The sequence below is a fragment of the Centropristis striata genome, chromosome 19, assembly GCF_030273125.1.
Source record: "Centropristis striata isolate RG_2023a ecotype Rhode Island chromosome 19, C.striata_1.0, whole genome shotgun sequence".
Classification (NCBI taxonomy): domain Eukaryota; kingdom Metazoa; phylum Chordata; class Actinopteri; order Perciformes; family Serranidae; genus Centropristis; species Centropristis striata.
The window spans coordinates 20,021,598-20,047,492 of NC_081535.1; the positions used below are offsets into that span (position 1 = coordinate 20,021,598).

Genomic DNA, 25,895 nt, shown 5'->3' on the forward strand with positions numbered 1-25,895 from the left:
TGCAAAAAACATTTCTGAGAGGAGGGGGATTTCAATCTTTGGATACAAAAGGACCCAAGAATGAAATTGAAAAAAAAGTGTCCACCACAAAGTCGAAAATTACAACAAGAGAAGAATCAAGTGTTCTGTCGAGAAAAAACCAGAGGGGGGGCTGAGTGTCGGGCTGTAATGGTTTATGTGTTTTTGCTGACACGTCACGTATAGGGGGTCACGGTTCAGTGCACACAGCCGCACGCAGAATACACAGCAGCACGTAATCAGACTGCACAATTTGGATTGTTTGTTTTGATTATGTTGGCAGACATTGGAATTACAATATGATTCATTCGGTATACTGTATGGAATTATCATTTTTACATCATTATTCTCATTTTCATTGAAAAACAAAGATTTCGTTCTTCAGTCTGTAGATTACGATCTGTGGGCTGGGACAGCATGATACTTTATTCAGACTGGTATTTTGACACATTGGCAACGGTCCGTATTGTGACTCTGATAAAATTTTGACTAATTTTGCAGCCTTGGTAAGAGATTGATGCCTGTGATGTGAAACCAAAGTTTAAAAAAGAACAAGCTCGGCCTGGAAAATTTCAGATGTACTTATTTATGTGCTGAGGTTAGCACAACAAGTTGATTGGCGTCCAAGTTAGTCACGCTATGGCGAGCACAACAGCAGTACAGTTAATGAAACAACTGGCATTTACATTGGCATAAAGCCAAGGTGGAACTCTTTGTCTAGAATATCTAGAATTATTTTGTATTTTCAATTTAATAGCACAGGAGATGCTCTGCATTGTTATCGTGACCTGTTGCCTTTTTGGAAAGATTTTATTTCGTGTTCGTATGGTGAAATGTTCCTTATTTTTATAATGAAAATAGTTTACAAAAGATGTCAGTGGGCAAAATGCTTCCTCAGTCCCCAGTAAGAAGATTTGACACTTGCAATATTGTTCAAAATAAATAAAAAGAAGCATATCCTTATGCACCAAACCGTGACTCCAAAACCAGGGTATGAACCGAACCATGACTTCTGTGTGCCGTTACACCCCTGGTAAGACTATTGCATTGTATTGTCATTCCCCGTCCATTTCTCCTTCTATTTTATTCATCCCCTGTATTTGCACATCGGCCTCTGTGTCATCAGTCAGCCCTGGTTTGGGTGTTGAGACTCTCTCTGACAAAAGCACTGACACTCATCGCCCATTAGGCTCTCACTCTGGTACTATTACTCCAGCAGGTTGTGTAGCCGGTTGTGTGTTTTGTGGTATCAGGGGAAGGGAGCTGTTGCGAATAGCGAGTGGGCCTTCTCAGTGACGGCTGATCGAACACAGAGTAGAAGAGGAGGGAGATCTCCTGCTGGGTCAGAGCCGCATCGATGCAGTCTGTCATCACAGGTTAGAGCACGTCTATGCGGACCCTCCTCCTGCTCCTCCTCCCAGTCTCACCGCTGTAGCTGCGGAGGCAGGCAGACTGTCAGGGCTTTGACACAGCTGCCCTACTCCCTGCTGTACTGACTGCTCAGCCCACCACATCACCCATACCCCCCTATTTTCTCCTCCACCCACCCTTCTCAAACACATGTCCACTACCCAATTTACCCAATGCGCTCCTCCGTGAGCACTGGTGCAACGGCCGGTAGCAAAAGAGCTAAAGGGGGTTAGTCACCATAGACGGACAGAATGGGAAAGAAAGAGATGGAGGATAAAATTGGAGATCAAAGAGGAAGAGCAAAAGGAAAGACCTGAGGACTGGAACGGTCACAGTGGATGGAATTTGGGATCAGAAGTATAAAATACAGAAGGAGAAGAGTGCAAAAGCAAAAATGAGAGAGCAGGAGTGATAGCTGTGTCCCCGGAGAGAAATAGAGGAATTGGCGTCGACTACAGTAAAGAGACAGATAAAGCCCCATTAACTGCTGCTTCCAGCTGCTTTCTCAGGCTCTGCCACCACATGACTCCCCCTTGATGTTTGTTTATCTTTCTTATTATTTATTCCTCTAATTGCTGCGTCTCTGCTGTCTAAAACAGGCAGCCCTCGCATCATTAAATACACAGGCCCGACGTGACTTCACAGAGGCAGACTGGGAGGAGAACGGACAGAGAAACACACAGACACAGATCGGCTGACAACCATTCTATATATTACATAATTACCACAGAGCATCAGTTGGATGCAAAACATAGTGTGATATTTTGGAGGAAACATAATTGCTGGCTGGATTATGTTCACTGGCAACATTTTTTTCTTTCTGTGGACAAAGTGAGACTTCACAGGGAGGTGGTCGGGGTTCACAGGTTACAAAACACTTTGATAGGAAAAGATGGTTGTTTTGGTTAAATATAGAAAAAGTACACATATCCTGTCTTAAGTCACTATTGATTTTTTTTTTATGTAACCGAGACCGCACTCTTTCTGTAACCTTCACCTTAAAGTGCTTTGAGTTGCCCAAAACACAACTATAAAATGTTAATCGTGCAGTAGATGTCACAACTGAATATTTTATTGCAGGAGTAGATAAAAAAACGGAAAAACAAATATGATGCAAGAGAACTTTCTCCAGTTAAGTTCAGTTTCAACATTTTCTGCAACTTTAGAGCAAAACTCATCTCTGTTGATAAAAAAAAAGTAATCCCAATAATAAAAACTATTTCCTTTTAAAACATGCTACTTAAAACTTACAATATAATTGTAACTTTTAAGAGACTGGGATGCAAAGCCAAAACAGTAATAAACTCATGCTTTCTATGTTGGACCAAAAATAGAAACTAAAAAGCATAGAAATACAGTTGACTTTTTTTATGTTAATTTCTGGACGGCATTTTTTTTTTCTCTCTATTGTCTTTATATAGTGGTTGTCTCTGAGAGTCTGCCCACAAGGGATTCAAATTGTTTACCAACACACAAAGAATTCACGGGAGACACTGAATGCATGCATTGGTATTTTGATATGGAAGACAAAAGCATGTCTGGGACATTTCATATGTTGAGAAAGACAACAGAGCGTGGGATGACACTAAGGGCCTTTACGTCTTCAGCTCTTCATAAAAACAGTGAGGCACATTAGATGCATTTCAAGTTGTACAACATTTTCTTTCTACTTTTAGTACATACAGCAGCTGACCTTACAAAGTACAGCAGTTTACACACAGTTGGGACCTACTACTTCATCATAAAATCACGCCTTCAACCCTCTTGCTCATATATATGTGGTGCATTTATATCAGGAGCCGCCACCATTGTTTTGTAAAACCATCAGTCGCCTCTCACACACACAATCAGCTGACAGTAGCTCCTCACAGGACGCTGATTTGTCAAAATCGTCAGTTGTTCAGTTAAGACTAAGTCGCTTCATCTTTTGATCTTGCGCAAATCCAGTTGTCATTTAAGGTAAAAAAACGGACCACATAAGAACAGATTTAACCGACTTCAGATAACTAAATCATAAGAATGCTGATGATTTAGTCGAGACATAGGACCACACACTTGTGATTATTTTATCAAGGAGTGGCGATACCAGGGGCGAGGGATCACTCAGATACTTGCACGATCAAATGTGAAAAAAACAACATGGCTATGGACCGTCATCATCACCTGTTTGCGCTTGTATCTGCTATATTTTGCACCAATAAACCAAAAATGAAAAAGTGCTGTGGATAAAATCATGGCTGAAACTACAGAATCGGCATGGCTTACATATTATATTATATTATATTATATTATATTAAAATTAAATCTGGGAACAGCATTTATTGTTATTAACAAACTAGACTAGTGCAAGTCAATGCTGCTAGCTAATGCTACAGTGACAGTAAAGATTCTTGGTCAGTATTATCAAGGAGAAATCTGGAAGACTATGAAGAAGATTATGTCTGTAAAACCCTCACACTGCAGGATCATCTGGGTCAGTCTGACCCAAAATTATTGTCATAATCATTTATCTTCTATTGTCGGTGCACCTTTAGGAGACGATCATGGTTTGGGTTTCATAAGGTCAGGGAACAGACGTGGTCAAAACAAAACCAATGTTGAGCGTCAGTAGAAGATAAGAAGCGAATTGTCTCTTGTTAAAGTCGGATGTTTTGTGACCCATCCATCAACCCCGACCTCCATCCTCTGCAGACTTTGTGGCTCTGTCCCATAATAATGCCACCCGACTTCCTCTTTTGCTCCCAATGGACAATGCTCATAATTCCTGTGGCTGCTGGAGCGCATTGTCGCTTGAACACAAACATAAGTTGTTTTTGCCCATTTGCTGAAAGGACAGTCTCCAACAGACTGATAAACAGAAGTATTGACCCATAATTACACCAGCTAATTAAAACACCACCTTGTGTGTGTGGTTTCTAATGTAGACTGGAATACATTTGAATCACTTACATCCTTCTGTTCCCAGACTCTCTCTCACCCAGCCTCCTCCCTCCCCGCCCTTCTTTGTCTTTTTCTCCACTCACCTTCTCTAATTTCATCTCTCCTCTCTCTCTCTCTCTCTCTCTCTTTCTCTCAAAGTAAATAGACAGGGATGTGATGGATCCAGCTGTCCCGTCTTAACTTCCTTCAGCTCAGAGCTGCTACTCCCACTTTGATGACTTTGCAGTGAAGGCAGACATCTTGCACATTAACATATGATTGTGCCCATGTATTATTTGTGTGTGGAGGGACCAAAGAGGGGGATCGGGAGAAATCCCAGTGCAAGCTGTCATCCGAAAAAGAGAGAGCTAAAGAGACACGGCACTCGGAAAAGTCGGAGTGTCACATCAGTCATGCGGAAGGAGTGCAAGGCAAGAAGTACTCTTGGTCTTCCTGGGCTGTACGATGAGGCAGGAAAGCAGGTCAAGGGGATGGAGTGTCCACAAAGTTTCAACCTGCAAGACTTTAATGATTAAGTTAGCAGAGGGTTTAGTTAGCATTCAGACATCAGACATTAGGTATATTCATGGATCCATCCACTCATGCACACTTGAACCTCAACTATATGTCAACTGTCCAGATAATTGACAAGCGGGAGGCCATTTCCTTTAGTACGCTGCAGCCATTAGGCCTGCAACAGCAGCATACCTCAAAAATCACTCTGTTCTTCTGTATTGATTTTAAACTACAACTTCTAGATCCTGCACTCAGTGGCGCTTCCACTTTTTAAGATGAGACAGATGAGATTTATCACCGAAGACACGGGAGATGAGAAGCGGTGATATGTTCGGCGCTGTCAGTCACTCAATCTGGGCATTAGTCACCGTGCCTGTGCTTCTCTGATCTGTTGTCTGTCATCAGCGCCCTCAGACAAATGCATCACAATCACACGGAGCAGAGAAACACACACACACCTGTCTTATCTCACACACACTCGCTCGCTCTCCATTTTCTCCATGAAAAAGAGATGTTCAATTTCCCCCTTCGCTAAGTGGACAGCTCGTGTCCTTCACAAAGCGTGCAGGAAACAAGGCCTTGTAGGAAGGATGGATTCTCCCCGGCACATCCTGTCAGCTCGTCCAGGTGATCAGAGAGGAACGTGGGTAATTTATAGGACTGCGAGCAACAATGTGATGCAAGACACAACTCACTATGATCGAGTGTCTGCATTTCATTTTCTGTGAAGCTTACTGTGTGTTTCTAAGTTTCACTCATCGTTATTCTTTATGTAAAGCAATGTAGCCAAACTAGGATTGAGGTTGGTAGGCCGACAGCGTAAACCACACACAGAAAAAACTGATGAGAAAGCGCAGATTAGTGCAAGGAAGGAAGATTGAAGTAGTCATCTCGTCAGAATACAGGGGCCATTCTTTGAATATTTGATGCAGACGGATAGCTGTTCACTCCAGTGGAACAAACTGGATTGGAGTCCAGTCGCTCATCTGGAAAAGGCTGTAATTTAAAGTTGTAGCCGCCGAATGTCCTTAAGATCCTCATTTCCTTCCCAGCAGAACCTTAACCTCTGAATCAGCCCACCTGGGCCCTGCCCTCTGCTGAGGTCGCAGCGTGCACATGCACCTATTATGTTTATACACACACACACACACACACACACACAATTTCACATGCAGTAATTGTAAATAACAATTTGCTCCCAGATGAGGGTTTTGGATACAGAGTGGATAAATAGATTGCAAACAATCTGGGACTTACAATAGTTTAAATTTAACTGTTGCAGTATGCATTTTTTTTGTTCGCATCCCGCTGTAAGTTTTCCTATTCCCCACAGTTATTTAGAAAGTAGAAAAGCAACAAACAATAGTTTAATGGCATTTATTACCGCCACCAAAGACGTCATGTTTTTGATTTGATTTGTTTGTTTGTCACCAGAATTACAGAAAATCTAGTGGGCCGATTTTCATGAAACTTGGTGGAATGGTTTAGCCAATGAAAAAAACATTCTAATAATTATTTTCACTTTTGTTAACATTGCCAGACAGGGCATGGCCTTGGCAGAGGCGTACGATCTTTGAGTTCCTTTTCTGAAATTGAAATTCCTCATAAACATGAAGACACACACCAAAACCACTTGTATATTGGTTGTTATTGTGGTGGAAAATCTTAAGAGACAGCAAAAGTTTCTAGAAAGACAGCCCTGTGCAGGATTTATTGACAAGTATCACAAAACAGATACAATACTCAAGATACACAAAAACAGGTCCTTGGTTCGAACACCGAGTGCCCAGTAACCCTAAAACTAAAAAAAAACAGTTTGTGTGGTGCACTTCCTTCAGGCGTCCATCGATGTCCTCTGCTCAGTCCAAGTTCCTTCATTGTGATGCTGCTAAATGTTCCATTACCTTTTTCCTGGATTGTCCATTTGCCATGTTTTTAAAGCCCTTCACACTCTGCCGTATAGTCTGAAATGTCTCTGTCATCATGTAGGCAGGTGGTAGAAACAGGTCTGTTTGTCTCTGACTCCATCTCTTCAGCATGGATACGATGCAACATGTCAAAGGAAACCAGAATTAAACTGATTAATGCCTTAGCCAAAACGGCTCCTCATTACTCTAAAATTTGGTTCAAACAATCCCCTGACAGACTCCCCCCTACCAGCATTCTTCTGTGCAAAATGTAAATGAATGTACAATAATATTTCTCCAACTACAGCTAACTACATACTAAACACCTGTCTGTTCTGTCATGCCATGGTAACATGCAGCTGCTCACTGAACACCTTCAGGATTTCACTTGTGTGAAAGTTACCAGTTAACATTTTTATTATTTATGATCGGAAGAAGTCTGGATTTCAGACCGGCCTTAGACTCATCCTGAGCCTTAAACGTAGTGGGGATAGTTGCAGCTTTAAGGATATTTTATCATTTGGTGTGAGTGGTTGTTTCTCCAAAGCTCTCCACACATTCTTCTAATGTTGAGAGTCTCACTTCCTCCTTCATACACCACCACCAGCTCCTGAGAGCTCATTGTTCACTGTGTCATTCCAACACATCCTGTCTGTGCAGAATTAATTGGGCTGGTCATATTCAAATCCTGGTAACTTTGATTTATTGTCATGTCATTTTCAAACCATACTAGTATACTTATGAAGGGTAAAGTCATTTGACATGTGAGAACTATGATAATAAACCCAAGTCACATTACTGTTTACAGTCATATCACATCCTTCAACATTCAGAAATCCAGCATTTGCAAACATTCAATATGTGTTATATAATCTACTATAACATGTTGGTGTGTCAGCTTGTGAGGTGAGCAGGTTAAATTCTGCATACTTTGTGTAACCTGAAGTCTGTGTGGGCCTCCTAAATAGCTCTGTCTCTTCCTGGGACATACATCTATTTAACATGTTCCTGACTGTTTCAAATGAGAATGTTCTATGTGCTTTATATATAATGTTGGTGTGACATGTTCTTATCTGTATAAAGTGTGAGTGCTGGTCTGGTCAGCACTGTCTGGGTTGGTGTGTGTGTTGCATCGTACTCATCTTTTTTGATTTGGGTATGGCTCCTCTTGCATCTTGCTGCCTCTCTGCTAAGAGCTTCCTGGATCACATGAAGCCTAGTTAGGGCCCTTCATCTTCTCCATCAGCTGTCCCAGTTGCCTTGGCAATATCAACAACATAATGTTTTCATTGTTATTGTGCATCACACAGTCATTTCCTAGTATTGTCTATATTGAACCATACTGTCCTTGTGTTTGTTGTCCTTCAAATGACACCAGGTGGTGTTTCTTCCTCCTGGACTGCTGTTGACTGTCCTGATCGCTGTCTCTCACCGTCTTCCTGTAGACTGACTGATCTCTGGCTCGCTGTTAGTTGCGTCATGTTATCTCAGCTTGCGACGGGTCTTTTATAGGGACCCAGTAATCGTTTTGTTTTGGTATAGGTAGTTAGCATTATTATATCATGCTCTGTTAGTTGCAAGAAAGCAAGCGGCAAAGCATCAAGCTTTTCATAATTTCCAAACTCCCCCCTTCCACAGTCTTCAGAACTGTGGAGTTGGGACATCAGAATCATTAACAACATGACATGAGTAAAATCATCTTTGGTATTGTGAGATGTCATTTTTAATTTAATAAATGTCCGTCAGTTTACAAACACTTTATAGTGTTAAATAAATCCAAACAGTTCTAGAAGTTGTTTAAAATGCTTATTATAGGCCTATCTGCTCGATTAATTCCAAAAACCTCTAGCTAATTACTTCCTTTCTTGGGGAAAAAAAAGAAAAGGTAACATTGGATCACCGTTGACAGAGTTGTAGGGGCGGGGGAATGTGTGTGTGCTCTCTGTGAATGCCGTCGTATTGTGTGTGTGTGTGTGTGTGTTTCCTGTAGGTGTGTACGTATGCTTCCAGTGTATGTATGTCTTTAGTTTGTGTGTGCTGTATGTGTGCGTTCTGTCAGTGTGGTCAGAGTTTGTGTGTCTCTTCCTGTTCTCTGCTTAGAGCGTTTTAACTCCTCTCAACTTTAGCTCGGTTTGTACGTACAACATCAACCCTCAACCCATTTAGATATCCGACCGCCCGTTTGACCCAGGATCGACTGTCGACACACTGCTCTCTTCTATTTTAAAACAGCGATACAAACCACTGGTATCTTTAGTTAGGCTTTATTTTTCCAAATCTGTTGTTCTTATAGTTTTGGTTCACATTGAGAATAGGTTGTGTTGTGGTTACTCGTGTGATCACACAAAACTGATTTGAACCTTGTCGTCTTTAAATACTAGGTTCTGGTTTCCACATGTCAGAGGAGGGCGACACAGCAATAACACGAGAGAGAGCTCTTTTTATACAAAGAAAGAAAAGATCTCCTACCTGATTTTTTTTGGCGCCTGGAGCTCTCGGCCACGCCGATCGGCCACAACATTATGTTCATTAAAAAAATCGATGTGACAGTTAGGGCTGCAAATAATTATTATTTTCATTATCAATTAATCTGCGATTATTATATACTCCATAGTGTTTATTTTATAAATTGTCAGAAATAGTGACAAGTGCTGAATATAATTTCCCCAGAGCTCATGGTGACGTCTTTAAAATAAAGTGTCATAATGTCATATATAATGATAAAAGCAGTGAATTTCCACATTTGAGAAGCTGGTCCCTGAATAATGATAATATATGTTAATCAACTTCTTAATGAATCAGTTAATAGTTTCAGCTCTATTGAGTCAATCAGGACCTTTGACTTTCTGTAGGACTTTTCACATATTATAAAAAACAATAAGATGCTTCCCTCACTCGCGGTGTAGATATAGTAGTAAAGCTGCTGGTGAAATCAAATGACAGAATCAGACGGACTGGCAAACGCACAAGCAAACATCAAAATAGAAATGGGTGCTGTAGCTTTGCCAATGACTTCTGGAAGTAAAATGAATTTGAGACCCAAAGAAAATTACACAACATAGTAACTGTGATATTTTCTTTATATATACATGTGTATTTTTTTAGCCAATAAAACATGATAGAATTACATAATCAATTTGTTTCAATCTTATTTCTGCAACATTTTACACACACACACACACACACACACACACACACACACACACACACACACACACTTATTTAGAAAGCAGAAAAGCAACAAGTAATAGTTTAATGGCATTTATTACGGCCACCAAAGACGTCATGTTTTTGGTTTGATTTGTTTGTTTGTCACCAGAACTACAGAAAATCTAGTGGGCCGATTTTCATGAAACTTGGTGGAATGGTGTAGCATGGGCCAATGAAAAAAACATTATAATAATTATTTTCACTTTTGTTTACATTGTGAGACAGGGCAAGTGTTTGTCATACTCTTTGTCAGGTGTACAGTAGTGTCCGCTCAGAAAACAACAAATTACGTAGATACTACGTACTTTAATCCTATTATCTAAATCTTGCTTTACATTACTTACTATAATGCGGTTCACCCACAAGAGATTTGCAGTGTTCTGTCTCTGCAGCAGACTATTAACACTTACTACTTTCGCTCTTTTTTTCTCCACCTTTGTGCAAAAATTCCATAATATCTAACATCATTAACACCTACAGCCAGAGTGTGATTACAGCCTTATGTCATCTCATCTCACCTATGCTGTCTGTGTATTCTCTTTTCTCTTAAAAGGTGTAAGTGTAACCTCCATGCCTCCCAGTGCCTGCTGCAGGATGGGAACCTCCAGTGCCAGTGTGAACACAACACTACCGGTCCGGACTGCCAGCGCTGCAGGAAGGGCTTCAAAGCCAAGTCCTGGAAGGCTGGTTCCTACCTGCCAGCACCCAACGGAACCCCAAACACCTGTACGTACCTGAAACATGTTTATCTGTTCCTCCTGTGCTGATCCAACTCATCAATCTGACACAGTTAGATACAATACTGCTGACTCCTTACATACGCCTTAGCTGTGGATGTCTGTCAGCTCACTTTACTGTATTATGTTCGGCTATGACTGTTCATTTATCCAAGTTGCAACACTTAAATATATTGCAATTAGGGGTGGATGATATGGACAAAAATATTCTAATCATAATATGTTAATTTCACGGTAACAGTAAATATCTCAACACAGTAATAGTTATGTAAACTCAATTAATAAATGGTAAATAGAAACCATACTATACTTAATCACATTTTTTTATGTCAAACTTCCACAAGCTACAAACAAAAACACCTAACTCACACAAAAGATTCACAAAAGTCAAACTAAAATCCATTCAAAATAGAAGATTTGAGTTTCCTGAGAACGATAATTTCAAGTGCTTTAAGGTTACCAGATCGCTTCTTGTTTACCCTACAAACATCAAGAACAAACACTCGGAAAATAAAGTGGGTAAAAAAATGCAGAAGAGTGAACCAAAAGAGTAAAGTTTCAGGCTGTAAAACCAATACAATGTGCTGAAAGATGCAAAAATGCTTCGTACGGTTGAGTGAGGTGAACATTTTCTCTAGTTCCATCACTAAAGGTGATTCTTTTTACATTACAGATAGGCACTAATACAAGAAATATTGATTAGTGCAGTATTATGATTCTCAATTTAACAATCTTTCTGATTGTGCTGAGAACTAAACAAAACTGGATTAATGGTGGCCAGAACTAAAATTAGAGTTTTATCATTTAAAACATGAGCGCTGTGTCATTTCACTTTTAAAAAAAAGGAAAACAACGGATCACGACAGACTCATTTTATGTTACAATGATGCTCCGTTAGTTGTAACTGCTGCTAGTTTAACTGAGCTAATGCTTATGCTAGCTGTGTGCCCTGTTAGCTGTTAGCTTTAAGACCAGTGCCCGATAGTGTAGAAGATTTCCGTTGAAAATGTATATATGTAGCATAAACAGTTAATGCATGATTAGGTAACAAGTAGCACTTCAGTTTTCATGGGAAAGGAAAATGCATTAGTCAAGTCAGCTTAGCATATCCGGATCGGATGGCCTGGTTGTTATGATAACGTGAGAACAGGAATCTGAATCCTCCCTAGTGTGCTCTTATATCAAAATTGGAACATAACAGGAAATTAGAGGACATAAGCCAGAGTTACACAGAAATTATTACGCACAAACTTACAAGGTAAAAAGAGAAACACAAAGTGTTGTCTCCTCAGAGTTGTTCTGATCATTGGATTTGTCTGTCACCTTTGACATTTGTATTTGTTTTTGATACTTGCATTAAATCCCGCATAAGGCTGTAATTCGAATCTACATTGGCGTCAAGTGTTTTTCTTTAAAGATTTTCTACTACAATAGCTGACGTCCACAACTAGATAACTAAGAATAGGACTAACAACGGTGTTTCTTTAATTGTTCCCTGTTCTGTTTATCCTCTATTGTTTTCTTATTCTACGCTATTTTTTGTTGCTATAATAACCCCAGGTTCCCCTGCAGCAATTAATTCCAATCACTCTAATCAGAGCTGATGGATCATTTTTGATGTGGTTATTTTAAACCTCAATCTCCTGCATTCTTGATTGATGCCTGTATGGGTTTTGTCACCACTCTGCGGTCCTGAATGAAAAGCAGGATCAAGGGAAAAAAGAAAAGAGAAGTCAATTCGATGGAGAGACTTAGCTCTCCAAGTGTTCGTCACCTCAGTGCAGAGAGCAGATCAGAGCTGTGGAACATGGGAGTGCGTGGGGGGAATCCTCTTGGAGAGTGTAGCCAGCTACAGTAGCTAGCTATGATAAAATAATAATCTAGGGCAGCCCCTCCCTACTTTTCTCCTTTCAAACAAACATAGACTCACATGATGAGAGAGAGGAACACAGACACATACACCTGTACCTGCACACACTCAGCAGAGAATGGCTCCATTGTCAGCCCTTTCTTTTTTTTCTTCTTTTTTTAAAATCACGCTGTTGTTTCCAACCCAGTTCTAACGGTACTGACACAACTCCAGAGCACATTACCACGCTTTTAAACTCCTGAATCCCATTAGTGGAATTTAAAAATTAAAATGTTTGCAACTTGCTTGGTTTGAAATGCTACACAAAATGGCCATGGCTCAGGAAACAGTTTGGTCTCTACAGATTGCATTATGCATGCCGAGCTAAGCTAACTATAAATACAATCCTGAAAAACATGCAAGAAAGGCATAAAGTTTTGATTCAGGCATATCGGAATGGTAGCGCTCTCTTAAAACATACATATATGATGAGCAGTTCTGAATGTGAGGATTTTTTTGGAAGAGTAACAGGTTAAATCAGGGCAGAGGGGGGGAGGCGGCACAGACCCAGTAATTACTGGAGGACATTGAGAGGTGGTCTACAACAAACCCTTATTTTGCACAACAGCTCTTAAGCTCTCCCTGCCACCTGAGTCTGATGAATGAGGCAGAGTCAAGTCTTTAGGCAAATTGAATGCATAAATAAACAAGTTCTCATCTCCTCTCCCTTTTCTTATTCTCTTTCAGGTACAATTGCTGGTTCCCCCTCCGGTACTAGTAAGTAATAATGCAAAGCAAAGCAGAGGAGGTGGTATTCCACTTTCTCTCTTCCTGTACCATCTCTCCCTTTTCCTTGCATTGTTTTTGAAATGTAAGTTTTAACCCCATACCTCGCTTCCTGCACATCTCCTAAACTCTCCCTCTCCCCTGTGATGTTCAGCTGGCTCTCTCGTCAGTCATTTCTCTCTTTTTTTTTCCTGCGTCTCCTCTCTCAGTGCTGCAGCTCGGGCCCTGTGTGCTTCATTATTAATAGGCCTCTCTGTCGCCATGTCCTTTCATCACAGCACATCACACTAACCTGCACAGGAGGAATTCTTCCACAGTTCTGCTTTTCTTATTTAGACTAAAGACAGTGCTGCTGTGGATGGGTTGAAACAGAGAGAGGGTGAGGATGGGCGTTGGATTGGGAGTTTAGAGAGAGAAAAGAGACAGACAGAGAGAGAAATGGGAGAGAGGGATATGGGCATATGTTAGTGTGTTGTAATGCAGTGTGATTCCGGGTGAGGAGCTCAGGGAGGCAGGAATAAAAGGGAATTTGATTAGGGATTCTCTCTGTGGAGAGGCTCTCAGCCTCCGAGCTGTTAGACAGAAACGATCGGCAAAGTGGCAACATCAACCCTGACAGCACTGGGCTGTTCTCCACATGGCCGGACAGTAAAAGGCTGATGCATGGATAGACTGAGCAATTGGACTGCACTGCAGAAGTCTGCTCTTAAAAGGTCTCCTCTCACAATTAGATGTGAAAATAATGGGTATGATTTATCAAAGAGAAGAATGATGCCTGCTAATGGGCTGGTAATGAGTTTAGCGGTTCAGTTTCAGGTTCCCACAGATTCAGTTTCTGTTTGTTAATCAACATTTTTTACCTGTGTTGCTGAATAGCCACAACTTCATCTCAGACATTTACTGCTACTGGAGCTGGAGATGAGACAGAGGGTGAGCGGTCCCCGGGCATTACCCATGAGCACTTTGGAGTCCCTCGGCAAGGTGCGGTACATTGTAGCCAGAGATAGTTAGAAGTTACTAGTTGCTTTGTAGATAAACCTAATCCTTGGTGTACACACTGCAGGAAGTCTTATTTTGTTAAAACAACTGGAAACATCTGCCAATGCTGAGTTTCATGAAATTTCGAGAATAAAGTGTCATATTCCTTATTCTGTTTTCCTTCAACACTCTCACACTTCTTCAACAAATAGTTTGACATTGTAGGAAATGCACTTCTTTTTCCTGCTGAGAGTTAGATGCAGAGATCGATACCACTCTCCAGTCTGTCCATCAAATATGAAGCTACAGCCAGCAGCTGTTTAGTTTAGCTTAGCACAGAAACTGGAAACTTCACTTTTGACGGACAGATATGAAAGCGGTACCAACCCTCTCCGGTACCATCTCTACCTCTCTGCCAGAAAGCAAATGAGCGCATTTCCAAAAATGTCAAATTTTATTTATTTAAATAACCTGATTTCTATAGTAAGCAGGTTGAAATAGTCTCACTAGACATGCAGATAGTTTCACTTATTAAATTAAGAAAAATAACTCAAAACTATTCATTTCTCAGATTTCAGCAAAACATATTATGATTATAAAGTGGTTAATTAGCTCTACAATTACCCTAAAACAAGATAAAAACATTAAATCTGAGGGAAATTATCTTGCTGCATGGACAGATAATTTCACTTGACAAGATTTCTTGAATTAAGTTTGTTAAATCTAGAAATAAACATGTTGAACACTTCCAAATCTAAGTTTTTTTTTATCTTGGTAAGAACCAAATAATTTGCAGTGTAACATTAAAATGCTGCTTACAGGTGAATATATAATGATCCACAAATATATAATAATAAAACTAGGGCTGTACTGAATAGTTCAAAGCTTCATTCATATCGCTGACCTTCAAATTCTAAATCAAAATTTAAGTGCTGTTTTTTCACGTCTTTTCATTCCGTTTCCCCCTGGTATTTTTGCACACTAGCAGATGAAAAAAAAAGGGTAGACTTCTAAATATTAGTTTTAAACTATTCGTAGAATTAGATTCCAGTGAAAGGTGCATAGGATTGTTTCCAGCTTTTGTGATACATCTCACTTCCTGACACTAGAAGTCTCCGTAGACGTCAGTTAGCCGCTGTAGCAACTCAAATTCAGAATTCTGCTGCTGGCCACCAGCCTGCTGTGACCCCAGGTGCTGGGTTTGTGCTGGCTGAATTCAAGTTGCTGCAGCTGCTTCCTGACGGCTCCAGAGCCGGCACCCAATTTTATCCTGGTGAAGTCTCCTTGCAGCGGGGAGTAAGGCAACGGGACATGGGATGTGCTAGCTAGCTAATTCGGGACTCATTCATGGTCTGATAAACAGAGAGAGTAAAAGCGGGGCGAGCAAGGTGTACTGCACACACTTAAATCAGATGAATCATTTTATTCAAATTGAGGATTTTGTTTCTTTTGTTTTCATGGAATCTGATGTCAGACATATTCCAGAAGCTTTGACAGAAGCTTTGAAGGTAAAAAAAAAAAAGACATTTGGTACAGCTCTAATTTAAAAAAAAACGCTAGGAAAAGGGACATTCTGGCATTTTGATCACAAAACTTTTACTAAAGTTTAACTTGTACTGGTTAAACTGGTACAGTGCAGTTTTGTTACTTTTACTAGAGCTGGTCAGATGCTTTAGTAGCAGTATATCAGAGACTTTCTGTCCACCTGTGACAAAGCAAATGTTCGTGCCTGTGGTTGTGCTTATAGATGCTGACAAGCCGTGTGTTTGTGTCTGTATAAATATCATCCATAATTCATCCAGCAATTTACTGGAGGTCTTAAGCCGTACATCGGCGGTTCCCTGCTCGTATACGTCTCTGACGTTAATGCCAGACATGGGTTGTCCCGTCCTGGGAGCACGGGCGTCAAGCTGTATGGACATTTAGACTTTATATGTTCTGACTGGCTGATTTTAAGCAACCCGGGATGGATGTGAAGAGATTCTGGCAGCTGTTTGAACGTACAGTAAAGTGGACCTCGACGCCCCGCTCACTCTCATGCTAAATTTAAACCTGCCATCTTGGTAGGCAGCGGACCTCTCATGTTCCAGCAGAAAAGCACTTAGGACGTGGGAGGAGCTGGGATCTCGGCTCCGCTGTGATGTCGTCAGACTTTTTTTTTTTTTTTTTCATCTGAAGGAAATCCATTAAGAGCGTTTGTTGAACAGCGCAGCACTTTTGTTGTTTGGCTGACATCAGTAGGGAAGTCAAAGAATTCAATGATTAGCTGTGATTTAGGAGGGGCTGACAGGAGCTTTAACACTGTTCAAACAGAGTTACAGTCCTTTGTAAGCTTTTTACAGCCGCTGTGAAGGACACACAACATCACATGTAGACAGTTTCTTTTACATTTACAGTCTTAATGTGATTGTGATTATTTTCATTGACAATTATTGTACATATTTTGTAAAACAGCAAAAAAAACATATTTTTTGTCTGATGAACATCTGATGAACTAAACCAATAGATATTCAATTCAATATTACAGAAAAACTAATACAATTTTTTTTAATTATATGAATTCAGAGATTTTTAAAATAATTTTTGCATGAAAAATATTTTTCATTTACTGTATGTAATATGTTGCCGCTTTATTTTAACTTTGCCAAGGATATTATATTTTTGGTTTGGTTTGTTTGTTTGATTGTCAGCAGGATTACGGAAAAACTAGTAGAGTTTTCAAGAAACTTGGTGGAAGGTTCAAGCATGAGCCAAATTTTGGAGTGGATCCAAATCACAGGGAGGATACACAAATTATTTTTCACTTTCAATGACATTGTGGGACCTTGGTGGAGGTCTGTGCTCTCCGAGTGCCCTTCTAATTTAAAGTCCTATTAAGATGTAAGCTTTATTTTTTTGGACAAAACTATTATCTACATTTAATTCATAAAATCACTGTCTTCTAAATTATGATTGCACAAAATATATACAATTAATTCACAAAATTGATTCACAAAAGAAACGGCAGGGACATAACAAACTCCTCAGTTGCACTTCTGGGACACCTGAGACAAAGATCACACCCATGAAGTGCCTGCCTTTTTTATCCAGGTTTAGAGAAGTAGATTTGGCTTGAACCTGACCCTGATGTGAGCAAACCCTTGTTATCTGTGTGTGTGTGTGTGTGTGTGTGTGTGTGTGTGTGTGTGTGTGTGTATAGAGAGATATGGCGGGCATATGGTGCAGTTCAGTGAAACCCATAAATCATCTCCTTCTCCTTCTTTTCCTCCCGGGGATCTGAGGTCTTAGGTTCCATTCTCACCGAGCGGTCGCTGCTACTGTTTGTACATGCACACACACACACACACAGGTTTTATCGTATCATGTGGACAAAGGTCCTGTGACATTAATAACTAAATCACATTACAGCATTAGTTATCTTGAATAATATCTGTAATCTCTCTCACATTCAAGGCTTGTATGTTATTTCAAAATATTATAATACATAATAATACAGCAATACGTGTGCAGAGAATGTTGACTTTATCTGTGACCTATGTAAAAAAAAAAAAGCCTGCCTGGGATTTTATTTTAAAATTTTCCATCCACATAAAAGTTGGTTATATAAATCTGTGCTCCTCTTTATACACATTACAGCAGGACTTATGGGTTGGACAGCATGTCATAGTAGTTGCACCCTTTGTCATGTCCCTGTCCCAGTTAAGTCACTGAGCATGCCCAGATGAGGATTAGCGATCTATTGGCAAGAAAGTCTGATCCACAGAGCCTGCGTCCCATTGGCCGGCTGGACAGATGGGTGTTTGGTGAAAGGGGAGGGGGGGGTCAGACGAACCAAATCCTTAAACCCAATCATACATCTACCTATGCAGCTGCCTAGGACCGACATGAACCTCCTTTATCGTTTTTATTCAAATCAGATCCCAGAGCTGCAGAAAAACCTGAATACAGAACAAGCAGACAGACAAGTGAATGCAACATCACACACACTGGTGATCTGGATCCACCACAATCCTGCACAATGCTCCTCTCACTCCCGTCTATTGAAATCCTTGCATTTTTATCAAGATTGAACCTTTGACTGAGAGTGATTGGATCATGTCTGGAAAATCATGTGACATATTAATAACATCTAAGCCGTCACTTTGTCCGCCGCCATTAGGTGTTCTGGCCGAACCGTTAACAGGTCCCGAATAACAATGACTTCATTAGCATGGAGCTAAATCAATGTCTAGCACTGCGGTAATAAATGATGAGAATGCTAAGACTGACAGGTGACATTAAACATTATTGTTATCATTTCTCCGGCTACATTAGTACAAGTGACAAATGATCTCATTATATGCAAATGCATTTGTGTGTCCGAGCACTGCAGACACTGCATGCTCGCTGAAGTGTGTGTGTGTGTGTGTGTGTGTGTGTGTCACAGAGCGTGTTGTGGGACAGCTAGTGAGGTCATCTGTGCAGACAGACAGGCTCATGTTGTCACAGGATTATGTAATGAATCAGCTTAGATTGTTGATGCATTGAGTGAGAGAGCAAGGCGCTGTTGTATGGCTGAAAATGACACTAAGGCCTTGCCCTTGCCTTTTTTCTTACCTTTTACTTTCACATGCAGAGTCTATTGCCTCCAGTGGCTCTGCTTCTGGGCCCAGAAACTCACATTCCGGCTCTATAAACCCCCATCATTCAGGTCTAAGTGAAGGTAGGCACTTGCAAACTGTGAGTAATGTAGTTTAGTCTTAATTGCAGTATGATTAATCCAAGAATAAAGACCTATACAATATGATGCTTAAAAGTTATGTAAACTCCTGCTTGTATCGATGATGTAGAGCTTACAAATCCCCAGTTAATCCAAGTTTTAGGCTTGCCAGATCCCTTTTTCATTCTGTGCCTGGGTTGACGATGGCGTTTCTCCATCTCTGCTTTCCAACTGTCTACTTTAATAAAAAAATATTTTATCATGGAGGTGGACAACCCACTGTCCTCCAGGGAACAGAATGGTTTGAACAGCAATGCGTTTAAGGGCCCGTCAAAAACGTGTCATAACAACACGAGGCAGCTTTGATGTACTTGGTGATGCTCATGTTATATGTTTGTATGTAAGGGCTGAAAGAAATAAGATTATCAGAAAAATTATAGCTGTAACTGCACTGTAACAAAAAAGTTATTATCTAGAAATGTAGTATTATTTTACAGGACTTTTCTTGTTTGTTATACATTAAGTGCAAATGTCATAAGAAAAGGTAAAATCTTTATAACAAATATTAACCATAAATGAATTACACTTCATACAAACCACCATATTGAGTTAAAAAAGTTTAGTTAATCTACGGATATAGATATTTACTGTATATTTTCTGTATGTTTAAACCAGAAAATAGTTTTCTAGAAGATTTATTGAATTAAAGTGTCAAAATGATCGGTACATCATACAGTATATATCAATAATGACACACATGGAAAACCTCAAAAACAACAGCCAAAGGTCTGAACGTTTCGCATCACAATTATTCTATTTCATCTTATTAAATAACTGAATAATAATGTGGCGACCAAAGCATTTCAGATTCACATTAGTGGAAAATGTTGTGACGATCAGAGCAGTTTAAGCAGGTTAACTTATACCAGCAGTTTCGTGTATTGAGATTTTGTTGTAATGAGTCGATTGTACAGTCTTACATTTATATATCAGTAATGAATTAATTGCTGTTGTGAAGGTGAAATGTGGACATTCAGAGTTATTTTTCATCTCTCTGATTTCGAGATGACAAAACTGACTGTGTGCAGACACATATGCACACATCCATACACAACAGTGTAAGTGTAAGACAGAGCAATACTCTTTGACAAACAGTGTGTGATTTCATTTTACAACCATATTAACAATAGTCACACCTTTAACAGTCACTGTGTTTTGCAGACAAAAAACACAATTTTCCAGCACTGAAAGGGTTGTGGAACAGCTTTTGAGTTTAGCCTATCTCAGCAGTGTGAAATCACACTATCATTGTGTGTTCTTCTCACTTCAGTGTGTGTGAACGTGCATGCCCGTGTGTGTGTATATGTGCAGGTTGGTAGAGAAGAAATAAAAAAAGGAAAGCTAGGCTTTTTTTTGGATAAACAATCTGAGGCTGCATCTCTTATGCTAATGTCTTAGCCTGCTCATTCCTCATTGCATTTATATTCTCTGTCCTCATGCAACTGATGCAACAGACACAAGAGCACCACCAGCAGAAACCAGAGTTACAGACAGCTCAAGCCCGCGAACAGACAACGTGTTACACACCAGGCCTTTATCTGAGCTTCCACTGGCACCCATGGGAGAACCTGACACACTTCCTGAGGTTCACCCTCTTTCTCCGTCAAAGGAGCACCGAGCTTCCCCGACACCAGAGAAGTTCACACCTTCAGAGACAATTCCCGAACATTCACATCGGTCTCACCTTGTCTCAAAGGAGTCCACACATCTTTCGGCTGTTAATGATCCTCATCACCAACATCCAATCAGAATAGAGTCTGCCCTGACTCAACTTCACCATGAAACTGAGGAAAAGCACTCAGAGCCGAGGCATAGTGAGACAGGAGGTAAGGCACACCCATAGCTCTAGATGATAGTAGATATAGAGTGGAGGCTGCCAGAAAATAGAATAATCTAATTTAGAATCAGGAGATCATTTTCATTTCCATCCAGCGGGATGGTTTTTATGGTGTGGAACCTCTCTGAAATGGACAATTTTCAGGAGTTGAAAGTGACTAACATGCTCGTATACACAAGCTTTAATAATCTCATGTTGTCCAGCATCGTATCGCGTGTCAGAGGCGCTTATTGGATTTAGGTAGTGGCAGTGAAATCTAGTTAATGTGGGTGAGTGAGTGAGTGAGTGAGTGAGTGAGTGAGTGAGTGAGTGGCAGTATGAGCACAAGGTTTGTGAAAAGAGTTCAAGTTGACATTGTCTTTGCATCATTCAGAGAGATTTTGGATCATCAGCCACAGGATCTGAGTGACGGAAAGATATGAGGATGTAACAGGATAGACAGAATCAGAGCTAACCCCCAAACACCCCCCTTAACATTAACCTGACTGCGGGAGAATACAAAATACTATGTCATGAGGGGGGCATTAATATATGAGGTGTCAAGATATAAATAAAACAATCACATGGTCTTTTTGGTCCTTTCTGTCAGTCAGTGTGGAGCATGCAGGAACCCTCGAATGCTCTGCCTGCCGGTGTCTGATGTCAGACAGTTCGGGCTGAGCTGATTGAGATTAATGCCAAGAACAGTTCGAATCACTCCTACCCCCCAAGGCAGCATGGGTTACTGAGATTAAATGCATTTATGCTCACTGCTGTGCAACATCAGCCTTTTGAAACAACTGGGATTCAGAATCCTGCTGTCCCACAAGAGAGGGTTTTTTTCCCGCTTTCTGTGTGCAGCTGTGACAGATGTGTGAGAGAGTAGGTCCAGTGGGGCCAGAGTCGGACATGAGTAGAGGTAGGCAGGGGTTACTTTGATGAGATGTAATGATGGCATGATGCCAGTTGTGTGAAATGGTCCAGGGTGCTGTGAGAACAGCTGCTGGCGTCCTGTCTCACTGGAGCCCCAGGGAGGGAGGGAGGGAGGGAGGGAGGGATGAAGGGGAGTGAGTGGGCGGGAGATAGCCTGAAGAGGGACGCTCCGCAGGGGTGCAGGATGCTTGGAGGATGCCCCCCTCTGAAGAAGAACATCTGGAGATGTGCATCGCCTGTACAAAATACACCTCAAGGGGAAACACAGATGGATGCATGAAGCATTCTACTCTCTAGCGGCGTGGTGATCATTAGTCCCTCAATGACGTGCACGGCATGGTCGCGTCATGTGATTGGTTATTTGTATTTTAGTCTTAATCACCTCTGTGAGGAGGACTGTGGAGTTTTGATTTATTGAATTGTGCCTGTGTTGCTGTAAATGGAAAGGTAAAAGGAAAAGGAGGCTTGATCCATAAACTGAGCCAGTTTCACATCTTTCGTCTTTCATTTGTAGCCCTAAAAACCTGCAGCAAAGGATCCTGGGTATGGCATAAAGCCCTCTGGGAAAGTGGAACATGCAGAGAAAAAGAGAAGGAAAGGGAGAACTTGAGCAGAAGACAATTAAAATGCAGTAAAAGTGGTGTGTTTGTGTGTAAGGATGTCTCTAGTATTGATTTGAGATATTTTGTGCGAGTGCACCAGAGAGAACATTAAATCTCAACATAAAGAGGTACACCCATGAGAAGATGTTACTGTAATGTAAAACAGCATAAAGCATCCTATGAATATTCATATTTTGGTTAAATACACTATCAGAAATAAAAGCAGAGGCAGATATTTTTCTATAATGCAAGGGAACAAAGAAACAAGCACATACGAAGAGTTAGAACAAGTACTAGTCGGAAAATTTCACGACATTCACATAAAAGGAAGTGCATGTCATTTCTTTCACACCTAGAGTGAAAGTGTAGTGATGAAGGAGATTCTCAAGCCTCTCCGACTCTCACAGCTTTTTCCCAAGCCCAGGGCTGAGGCCCCCAATGGGGCAATCCACTATCTGACAGAGAGAGAAAGGAAGAGAAAAGGAAGACAAGGTCTCAGAGGAAGACGGGAAGAGAAAGAAAGGCAGACGATATCAGTAATCTTTACCCGCTGCAGTATTAGCCTAATTACAATGTTCTGATTGTTCAGGCTGCTTAGGAAAGACTCTGGCTTGCCAATTTATTGATATTATATCAATATTGTGATGTACGACTATATATCATTTTAGATTTTTGATATCCTAATATGGCATTTGTGTTGTCTTTTCCAGCATTACAGTAAAGTGATGTATTTTCCTCAACTAACCAGACTATTCTAGCTGTTTTAGCTGCCATTCACCCTTAACAACTATACCCATATTACTGATAATCATTTATCAAAAAGTGCCAAAAGTTGACCCCACAGTACTGTTGTTTTATTTGATTTTCTCCATATTGCCCAACCCAAGGAAAGAGCATGTAAAGTACCTAATCTGTTCTTGTGTTAATAACGATTGTGGTGTTTCAGTCTCCCACAAGTCTCAGGAACACGTACATTCAAATCAGGGCCATGAAACAACTTCATCTGAGCACGACAAGGAAAGAAGGAGGAGAAAGAAAGAATAACTGAAAAGACATTATTTTATATGTAGTGGAGTTAGTAGTCTTGTATATTTATAATGTGCAGTTTGCTTTTGGCATAGCAAATATGCAGTAGATAAACTTTTATTACGAGTTCAACTTGACAGCACATAGTGAAAAAACTGAAAAAACTGAAAATGGCAAAAAAAATATCTATATCCATCTCCTCACTGACATGATAGTCTGTCACTCAACATAAGCGAAAGAGCTAAATCATAATTTTGGCACCAATAGGGAAGTTGTATTTTTATCTGACTGGCAGTAAGATGAAGTAGACGAGGAGAAATTATTTATTTATTGAGAAAAGAGCATGTGAAAATCTCTTCTGGATGTTTTCACTTGTTATGTCAATGATGATTTTGGTGTTTCAGTCTCCCACATGTCTGAGGAACACGTACATGAGACGCATGGCCACAAAACAACCTCATCCGTGCACAGAGAAGGTATCTCTTGTATTTGTAGTGGTAGTTTTTATACACTGTAGTGCACCTGTAGTGATAACAATATGCAGTACATAAACTTTAACCAAGAGTTAAACTTGGCAACTCATAGCAAAACAGTAGAAATGTGGAAACAGCAGAAATATACTGTATATAGATTTTTGTTTGTTATGTCAATTATGGTGTTTTTCAGTCTCCCAAAATTCTAAGGGACATGTACATGAGACTCATGGCCACAAAACAACAACTTTATCTGAGCACGGGGAGGAAAGGCAGCATGAGGAGCATAACGAAATAAAAGCTGAAAGGAAAGGTATCTCTTTTTTTATGTAGCTGAGGCAATGTTCTCCAAGATTTACATACTGTATATTATTTTTGGTGCAGTAAATATGTGTAAATAAACTTTCCTCACAAGCTAAACTTGGGTACTCACTCTCGAAAGGAAACAGCAGAAATGTATCAACAATTTTGATTGTGGTGTTTCAGTCCCCAACAAGTCAGAGGAATGCATACATGAGACTCACGGCCACAAAACAACAACCTCATTTGAGCATAGGAAGAAAGGTGCTGGCTTCTGCTTAACCTTCAACACATAATTTCGGTGATAATGTTTTGGGATAAACCTTTGCAGTCCCGAGGAACAGCTGATTGTGTAGTGGTAGTATTCATGACATATCTGAGCTGTTTTCAGTTTATTTCTCCCCACAAACATTATCTCTCAAATATGTAAGGCTGCCCTAACAGCTCTTTGTCTACAATACAAGACAGGACGACAGGGAAGGAAAGACATTTTTAACTGAGTTTGGCACTCTCTCTTGCACATGATCCAGCCACGTTACTATCCATACCACAATCTTCCTTACACATCAAATATGCGCAATCACCCGATTTATTGCCTAATGGCTTATTTCTGTTCCAAACTATTTGTATTATCAGTGAGCATGATAACCCATTTGGTGAACTTATGTTAAGTGGCTAAATCTCATTATGGTATAGAGAGGTTGAAAGTCAAGCAAAGGGAAAAAAACAGAGAAAGATGTTGTTGGCAATTTAGCAAGTTAGATGATTTTACATGGTATTAATTGTGATGTTTCAGTTTCACACACATCCGAGGGACATGGACTTGAAACTCATGGCCATGCTCAAGAGACTCACGGCCAAATTCAAGCAACTCATGGACAAGTTCAAGAGACTCACAGCCAAGCTCAAGAGACTCATGGACAAGTTCAAAAGACTCATGGCCACGCTCAAGAGACTCATGGCCACGCTCAAGAGACTCATGGCCACGCTCAAGAGAGTCATGGCCACGCTCAAGAGAGTCATGGCCACGCTCAAGAGACTCATGGCCACGCTCAAGAGACTCATGGCCACGCTCAAGAGACTCATGGCCACGCTCAAGAGACTCATGGCCACACTCAAGAGACTCATGGCCATGCACAAGAGAGTCATGGCCACACTCAAAATACTCATGGCCACGCACAAGAGACTCATGGCCACGCACAAGAGACTCATGGCCACGCACAAGCGACTCATGGCCACACACAAGAGACTCATGGCCATGCACAAGCGACTCATGGCCACACACAAGAGACTCATGGCCACACACAAGAGACTCATGGCCATGCACAAGAGACTCATGGCCATGTTCAAGAGACTCATGGCCACGCTCAAGAGACTCATGGCCAGACACAAGAGGCTCGTGGCCACGCTCATAAGGACAATGGCCATGTTCAAGAGACCCATGGCCATGCTCAAGGTACTCATGGCCTCGTTCAAGAGACTCATGGCCATAAAACAACAACTTCAACTGAGCACGGGCATCAAGGTACTCATATGTAATGTAGTGGCAAATGTGGCTTGTAGTACTTAACCTGTAGTGGTGTAAATATGCAGTAGATAAACTATCACCTAGTTACACTTGGCAACTGACAGCAATTAAATACCCCCCTGAAAATT

The 25,895-nt window shown here is 40.7% G+C and overlaps 1 protein-coding gene and 1 long non-coding RNA gene across 2 annotated transcripts in view; one reads left to right on the forward strand and one right to left on the reverse strand.

Annotated features, from left to right (window-relative positions):
- LOC131992287 (uncharacterized) overlaps positions 1-25,895 on the reverse strand; it is a 119,115-nt gene that overhangs the window by 62,689 nt on the left and 30,531 nt on the right. The gene's annotated exons all lie outside the window — the stretch shown is intronic.
- ntng2b (netrin g2b) overlaps positions 1-25,895 on the forward strand; it is a 78,348-nt gene that overhangs the window by 37,165 nt on the left and 15,288 nt on the right. Inside the window, 2 exon segments of the mRNA XM_059357809.1 lie at positions 10,534-10,706; positions 13,314-13,343. Of these exon segments, the coding sequence (XP_059213792.1) occupies positions 10,534-10,706; positions 13,314-13,343 (203 nt within the window).